The sequence below is a fragment of the Camelus bactrianus genome, chromosome 8, assembly GCF_048773025.1.
Source record: "Camelus bactrianus isolate YW-2024 breed Bactrian camel chromosome 8, ASM4877302v1, whole genome shotgun sequence".
Taxonomy (NCBI): Eukaryota; Metazoa; Chordata; class Mammalia; order Artiodactyla; family Camelidae; genus Camelus; species Camelus bactrianus.
This window is the reverse complement of record NC_133546.1, coordinates 33,260,810-33,269,356: the sequence shown is the minus strand read 5'-3', so window position 1 is coordinate 33,269,356 and position 8,547 is coordinate 33,260,810. Positions and strand designations below refer to the sequence as shown.

The following is an 8,547-nucleotide window of genomic DNA, read 5'->3' as shown; positions in this document are numbered from 1 at the left end:
TTCTTACTCCTTTCTCAAATTTCTGTGCCCTGCACATCTCCCAAGGGCACCCTCAGTGCCTTACGTTACAAGTGACCCAGAACTGACTTAGGCAGGACTGTTGGGCACACCTTCCCTTTGGACGTTTAAGATTTCCACTTCATCCCCACCTCTGCAGAAAGATCAACTCAGGAGGAGTGAACCTGGTTTTCGCTGACTTAACCAAACACCCACCCATGGTTTTCCATGTGAAGCAATTACAGAGACGAAGAACAAGAGGGTGCAGACGGATATTTCACTAAGCTTTAAAGAAGTGAAGGAAATTCACCATCCTACGTGGCAAGGAAAAGAGAGAGGACATAAGGACCGCCTCCCTTGGCTAAGCCGTTGTGTGGAGACGAACAAAACGTACCTGGTCAATTCCTTCATCCTTCAAGACCCAGCTGAGGCAAGTACCCTCAGAGCATCCTCCCTTTATCCCCTCCCTTGTCTGAGTTAGTGTGCTCACTTGCACACTCGGCTTTACAGATGCATGATATTGCCCTGCTTTATAAAGCATCTACTCTTCCCTCCTTCTCACCAGACCATGAACTCCCTGGGTAAAAAGGACAATGCCTCTACCTGCATCCACAGCATCTAGCACATTCCCGGCACATTGAAGATATCCAGTAGCTATTTCTGAATAAATATTAATATTTTATAATTATAAATTGTGATAAAAGACATTAAGGGGGCAGTACCTTAAAACATCAAATATCAGAAAAATGAGTCAGAGTCTGGAAGAAGGTGAAGATGACTCAAGCTGCGAAGTCATGAACTATTTTTAGTTCCTTTTAATAGCCAGGAGTCACCTCTGACCTCGCGTTTCATGTCCAGGGTAGAGAGGACCAGAACAACTGAATAGACTCTAAAAGCAATGTAATCATTGATTCAGGTTCGTCACTTGGCGCACCCATGGTCTCTATCACCGAAAGCCATTTAAAAGCCCTATGCTTGGTGTTGTGTACAGCAATTTTCATGGCAATGATTACAAACCAGGGGTATCTTCAATATGACAAAAAAACACTGCCATGTTTATACACGTGCCGGGAAATCATGAGTGTTCCTTCTTTCAAGCAAAAATGTAAGAGCCCATTCATGTTTATTAGTCTGTGCTCTGAGAGTAACTATGCTTTGAGAGATAAAATGGAACCTACTGGTTAGTTAACTGTTTATTCAGTAAATCTTGTTTGCTCTATGAATTTGTATAAGGCCCTTTGACAGGAAATATGAGAGGCTCAACCTAAGACCCACACTGGACCCTGACAGCCTTTACCATCTAAGAAAGGAGAAAAAAAGCCCTGAGAAATACAGCAAATCATTTAAGATCAAATGTAAATAAATACTGCAGAGTGTTTTGCAGATGAAGACTGTAGCTGGCAAGAAAAGGGGAGCTCTGTGACAGCTGAAGACCTGAGAGGAGAGGCAAGGGCTGAGATTTCTCAGTCCCTGTCATGTTCTCTAGTCACGTTGCCAGGCCAGGCAGAGGACTGTGAGTTTCTAGTCCTTTCTCTGAAAATGGGACTGCTTTATCAACCTATAGGTATGGCCCATAGGTTTCGAATTAGAAAATACATACACAGCTTTTTACTTGCAGATTCCATATTAGTGAATTTGCCTCCACACTAAAATTTCTTTGTGACACCAGAGTCAACACAGTGCTTCATGGTTCCTGCCGGACATGCACAGAGCCCTGAAAAAATTGGGGTGGACAGGTGCACAGCACCCAACAAGGCTGATCTCTACCTTCTTTGTGTCAGCTCTCAGAGTGTAAACAAGTGCCCCTCCCGCAGACTCACAGACGTCTGCGTGTTTTGGAGGATGACTTTGCTACTTAAAATGGCCTCCAAGCATAGTGCCAAAGTGCTGTCTAGTACCTCAGTGCCGGAAGGCTGTATGTGCCTTAGGGAGAAATGCATATATTAAGTAAGCTTAGTAAGTTTTATTCAGGTGTGAGTTACAGTGCTGTTGGCCGGGAGCACAATATGAATGTTAACAGTGTGTATTAAATGAGGTATGTTAAAACAGAAGCGTACAGAACACAAAGTTATACATTGATCGGTTGACAAAAGTCTCAGGTACAGAGGGTCAGAGGAACTTAACACAGTATTTCCACTAGGAGGAGTGGTTCCCTATTGTAAGTCCACCCTCCTTCCTCTCCCCCAGGGCAATGGCCCACTAGGCAGTGGTCCATGGCTCTCTCCCCTGGCATAGGGAGGTGCTTCACAACGAACTGTCCCATTAAAAACAAACACAAAACTTCATCTCCAGTATTCTGTCTCCAAGTATCAACTGTGGTACTTCATCTAGGATATTAGTTCATCTTTGTTTCTTTTTGTTGATGGTTGATACTCTCTCCCTTGATTTAGATTTATGCATTACTTTTACTCCACATTCCCAGTAGTCATAGATTCCAAAGCCAATGGGCTTGAATACATACGTGTCACTGTTTAATGAGAGACGAATTCAGGTCTGTAAACCTTACCGTGTGACTTGAAGTGATTCCTGCAGACGATTCTGACTTTGAGTATTTACGTAGACCATGGTGATATCCAAAAGAAAAATGTTTTATCTTTATGGATTACTTCATTGAACCATATACAATAGGTATCAACAAATGGATTTACTGAAAGAAAAAAACAATGAAGGCACAACCTACTCCTGGCGTCTTTGGGCTGAGCACGCGCCCTGAGCCCGGGGCGGGCGCCCCCCGCCCGATGCGCGAAGGGGCCGGCAGGGGGCGCAAAGCGGCGGGCGCCGTCCCCGCGAGGTCTCGGCCAGGTAGACTGGAAGGGGCGGAGGTAACCAGCAGCGGCCTGAGGAGGCCGCCCCGCGGTCCCCACCCCCTCCACGCTGAGCTCGCGACACGCGTGCGGAGAGAGGACGCGAGCGGCTGGGCCAGCTGCGTTCCGAGCTCGGGCACCGCAGCTGCTTCTCCGCCAAGCGCCAGGCGTCCCCGCGGCGCTCAGTCCGAAGTCGGCCACCATGGAGGCGCAGGCACGAGGTGAGTGGTCGCCGACCGCCCTGAGGGTCAGGCCCCGGCGCGTGGAAAGGCCCTTTCCCAGCAGCACCCAACTTTGCTCGCAGAGCGGACCGGCGACGTCTCCACACGCCCGCGGCTCTGCCCCTGCCCGCGCCTGTGGGAGAATTCCTGCTCCCCAAACTCAGGATGTGCTGTGGGGCTGGGACCGAGGAAGGAGACGTTACGGGGAGAGGACCCTCCGCAGGAAGAGAGCGCCCGCGGGATGCTCTACTCTCTCCCGGCCGCTCGCCCTCACGCTTCCCGAGCCTCGTGGGTGCCCAGAGGACCTGTTGGGCAGGCTCCGGAGTCCGCGTTCCGCGCCTTTCGCCCGCGGGGAGCGGTGGCGGAGCGCGGGTCCTGTCGCCCTGGGCGGTGGGCTCGCGTCCGGCAGCTCCCAAGGTCGGGGCTGGGCGCGTCGCGCGCGGAGGTGCTGGCTCCACAGAGACGCGGGTCTCCGGCTACGCGGGGGGTTTCTAGCGCTGGGACCTGCCTTTCGAGGCGAGGAGAGCGTTACCCAACCGCAGATCTCCAGCACATCGAAGCGTGCGTCCCTGTTCCCCACGGTCGGGGAGGGACCTCTGCCTCCGCACCCGCGCGGGGTCACTGGCCGCGGTCTGGCCGCCCGGCTCCCAGCTTCTGGGGTCGCCCGCTCGAGGAGCCCGAGACACATTGACGAAGGGCAGCTTCGTGTCTTGGGGTCACTCTGCGACCAGAGTTAGGGAATCCCGGTGGAATCGGGACAAGATTGAAAGTAAATGGACGGTGGAAAGAAGCAGAGGGGGGCGGATGTGGAGCACGAGGCTGGACACTGACTCTGGAGTCTTGGGAGCAAGCAACATTGCCCCCAAGAAGGAAAGAGATGCGAGATCAGCCTTTTTCAGCCCTTAAAACAGTCATCACCACCTTTCTCCCACACTGCAGGAAATTCTGTGATGGCTTTGAAAATAGATAAAAGCCCGTCTGGGGGAAATAAAAGGGGGAAAAGAAGGAAAAAGAAGAGGTTCATGACCCTGTGCGCTCGCCCTTTAGGGGCCGAAGCGTCCTTAATGCCAGCAGCTCGGCGGGTGCTTGGGCCTGGAGCCACCCAATAGGTTTGCTGCCAGAATTACAATGGTCTGAACAGCACAAACCATCCTCGTTCATTCCATCAGCCAAGATCCTGTCCATAAAGCTGCCGCTTCCAGTATATTTTTTCCCCATTATCTAAATAGGAAAGGAGAATTCAGTTAAGGGTAGGGGGTTATTGGTCAACTTCAAAACCGGAGGTCAGGTTGGACCTAAGCTGAAGCAGGTGGGAGCAACACTGGAGTTTTCCAACCTGCTTTGCAGAGTAGAATTATTTGCAGAATCTTAAATACTGGCCCTGGCTGATCCCAGACCAATCAGATTGGAATCCCTGGGGCCTGGGCATCCGTATCTTTGAAAACTTCCCAGGTAAATCTATAACTCAGTGAGGTTGGAGAAAAACTGCAGCCAGTAGGAAACATTCATCAGATTTCTGAAACTACAGATTGGACCCACTGTCACTGCCTTGCTTTACTTGTGAGATTTACTCAACAAATATTCCAGTGCTTTCCTTTGCTAAACGCTGTGCTAAGATGAACCAACACAGCCTTGATTTCTGCTTTGGGAAATTTACAGTGGAGGAAAAGGCAGATAGTAACTTGATAGTTATGTGATAAAGTGTGGAATTGCAACTATCTTAGTGATACGAAAGAGGGCCAGAGTGCAGGGAGAGCCTGAAAAACATCTGGCCCAGTGGGTAATAATCCATCGAATGGAGTTTGTTTACTGTGTCCCTGTTTCTGTTCTTTGTGCTTTATGTGTGTTGACTCATTTCTTCTTCACAATAGTCTCATGAGGTAGGTAGTGTTCTTCCCATTCTCCAGAAAAAAAGGAAGCAAAAGATGTACCTTCCTTGTGACATCAAGTAACCAGTAGCAGAGTTGACGCTGGGAGAGCCCAGTTCCCGCTCCCCCACCCCGCCCCTCAAAGCCTACCACTTTCAGAGGAAAGGTAAAACTTAAGTCCCCCCTGCCCACCATCTCCCCCACCACCCCTCTTCCACCTGGTGTGAAGCCATCCTAGGGAGACTTGGATTAGGGTGACAGTCACCTGGGAAGAGAAGAGTGAACAGACTTAAGAAATACTTAGGAAAAAAAAATCAAAATAACTTGGATTGCCTATGAAGGATGGTAGTGTCAAGGATGACCTCAGCTTTATATTTTACAATCAGGTGGATGATACTTGCCTTTTAAATCTGCATTTTCCCAGTACTTTAAGTTCTTCATTTTCAGACTTTTGTGGTAATTTACACAGCAGACATATTAAGTTCTTTAACAATAAAACTTTTCACAAAATGTTTATAGTTTATCTTAAAGGGAAAATCTTTCCACTTGGCACGTTTTTCTGGCTCAATGAACTGCCTCAGATTCTAAGAGAGTCCTGTGGTTTCCTCCGTGCAAGTTTCTGTCATCAACATGGTTTACTTTAGAATTGTCTAGAGTAGGGATGGCTTATCTTTCTGCCTCTTGAACTAGAGAAAAGCAAAAATGAGTGAGGTTAAGTGGGCAGCTGCTGGTAAAATGTCCCCCGGAACTTTACAGGGGGCCACCCACATGCTGTGGACCTGATTTGCACACATAATTCGATAAATGCAGTAGCAGATCCTAGAAACTTTTCCATAAGTGACACGCTGCAAATAATATGCTTTGACCGATTACTTTCAGCAAAACAGGAAGACATTCTGGGAAGGTTACTAAGTCCAAACTCATTCTGCTAGCTGCACAACCAGCCAATAAATCAGGAGATGAGGTGTTGAGGCAAGGAATAATGACTTTGTTTGGAAAGCCAGCAGACCGAGAAGATAGTGGACTAAAGTCCTTGAGAACCATCTTCCCCAAGTCAGAATTCAGGCTCCTTTTATACTAAAAAGGGAAAGGGGTGTGCTTGGTTGTTGCAAACTTCTTGATGTGGAAATTCTCTGTTCTTGCAGCTGTCCACCTAGGCAGGTCATGATGTTCCTGTAAATCTCCAACAAGACAGATGTTATTCTCTGTTCTGCAACTTTTGAACTCTATATGCATGGAAAAGTGTTATACCCTTAAAGTCAGAGCCTTGAGAGTGGGCTGTCCTGTATATTTCAGGCAGTATTATTTTACAAAAGGTACAGAACCATCATGACTAAGACGAGGAAACAGAGCACAGGGTTAGAGCTAAAGGAACAGATCTAACATGGAGTCAGATTTGTTCTTCCCTATTACAGAAAGTTGGTAGAACAGAAACACAGAAGTGGGATTAGGAGCAGAGCGATTCGACGGTGAGGGGCTGGAGCACAGTGTGCAGTGCGAAGCCCGCAGGAGGCCAGTGGTACCAGCTGTCTTCCTGCTACTAGAGAATTTTGCTTTAATAAAATTATAAATTAGAGAGAGAAACTGGTTAAGAATGTAGCATTTTCCTGAAATATATGGCAGTCCTTTAAAATAAAAAGTTCCTGACCTTTTTAAACTATCTTGCAGTATTTCACTGTTCTGGGAAATAACTTGTCTTTCCCAATGTCTTTAATATTAAAAAGAAAAAAGTTCTCTTCACTTAACACTTGTATATATTCAGATTAATAATTGTATTAGTGTCCTATGATTGCTATAACAAATTACTATAAATTTGTTAGCTTAAAACAACAGAATGGTATTCTCTCATAGGTCTGGAGGCTAGAAGTTCAAGATCACTTTCATGGCTTCCACCCTTCTGGATGCTCCAAGAAGCACCCTCTTCCATTTCCTTGCCTCTTCCAGCTGCTGTGGCTGCTGGCATTCTTTGGCTGCATCTCCTCGATCTGCCCTTGTGGTCACCTTGCCTTCTCTTCTGCCAAATCTCCCTCTATCTCTCTTTAAAGAATGCCTGTGAGTTCATTTAGAGCTCACTGGGATAATCCAAGATCATCTCCTCATCCCAAGATCCTTAACTTCACCACATCTATGAAGACCCTTTCTTCATATAAGGTGGCATTTACAGGTTCCAGGAATCAGGACCTGATATCTTTGGGGGCCATTATTCAGCCAATTACAGTAACTATTTTTTATATTCAGACATTCAACTCAGGAGGATTCCCAGAAGTCCCTGAATGACATAAAGTAATAAACGTCAGATTAATCCTACCTGTTTGCAGATTCCATTAAAGTGAAAATGTCTTATTTACCTTTCTTTATACTTTGCTCACAGGTCATTTATTGGCACTCATCTTGTTCCAGGAAGAACTCAGGGTAGTTTATACAGGTGTATGAAACACAGCAAGAAAATGCAAATTAGAAATACATGAAAGAAAACAAACAAGGATAAGAACAGAAAATGAAGCGAGGAATGAAGCTCTAGAAAAATGAGTACAATTATATCCTTTTTATTAACATTCCATGAAAACAAATTTCTTGCTGTGAAAACAAAGCCTTTTTTTTTTACAAAACAGTAAAATAATTCTTTCTCCCCCAAATAGCAACAGGTCAAGTCTTTTGTATTATAGGGATCAGATTATCCAAGGAAAAAATCTGTTTTCCAAATTTCAGACAATATAATTAAAAACCTCAAACTATCAAAGCTAGGTGTTATACATTTTGGCTTACAATTTTTTAAAATATTATGAAGAGCATTCTTACTGTCTTCAAAGCTACCTTCTCTTATATTTTCCCTCCTAGTAAAAGTTTTCAGTAGGTAGTGATGTATACATAAGATAAAGTCAGTCATTTGCAACAAATCATATACCATTGTTGCAATTAAAATTCTTATAAAATCAAATTATACAAATCGTAGATATTACAGTGTATTGGAACCTATTTTGAATTGCCTCCCCTAATATACACCTTGTTTTCTTAATACTCTCAGTAGGCAGCATCTGAGAAGTTGCTTCAAAAAACTTATAGGCAAGAGTCCATTTTTCTGGTCAATTGTAAGATTTGGTACTTAGGGAGCCATAGTAAATAATAAATAAGTACTTTAGCAAATACTGATTTGTTAAATAAATATTTCAACAAATATCTATCGACTACTATAGTGATAGCAAACATTCAACAAGCACTTACTATTGAGAGACAGTTAGGGGATAGCGGTTAAGATTCCAGATCCAAGTCAAACTGCCTGGATTTTAATTCTGCCTTTGTCACTTATCACTAACATGACCCTGAACAACTTTCTTGATCTCTCTGGGCCTTGGTTTCCCCAGACATAAAGTGAGGCTAATAATAGCATCTATATCATAGGATTGTAATGAGGGTTTACCGAGTTAATATATGCAAAGTGCTTAAAACAGTGCCTGACACTTGGAAAGCGCTCTGTAAACATTTGCTGTTGCCCTTAATAGCATATGCCAGGAACTTTGCCTGCATCATCTTATTGATTCCTTTAATGACCCCACGGGATAGATACTAGTATACAGACAGGGAAAACTGAAGGTCAGAAAATTGTGAGAAGGCAGACTTCGACTCCAAGTCCATCTGAGTGCAGAGCATGAGCTCCAG

The 8,547-nt window shown here is 45.2% G+C and overlaps 1 protein-coding gene across 6 annotated transcripts in view; it reads left to right on the top strand.

Moving 5' to 3' along the window:
• The first annotated feature begins 2,767 nt into the window (after positions 1-2,767).
• Positions 2,768-8,547, top strand: part of TPD52L1 (TPD52 like 1) — a 78,123-nt gene continuing 72,343 nt past the window's right edge. The window contains exon 1 of one of the 6 annotated variants that reach the window (XM_074368409.1): positions 2,768-3,022. In XM_074368409.1, coding sequence (XP_074224510.1) covers positions 3,004-3,022 — 19 coding nt within the window. In that variant the 5' untranslated portion in view covers positions 2,768-3,003. The remainder of the gene's footprint in view (positions 3,023-8,547) is intronic. The other 5 variants (XM_074368408.1, XM_045524501.2, XM_045524500.2 and 2 more) reach the window with 5 other exon arrangements.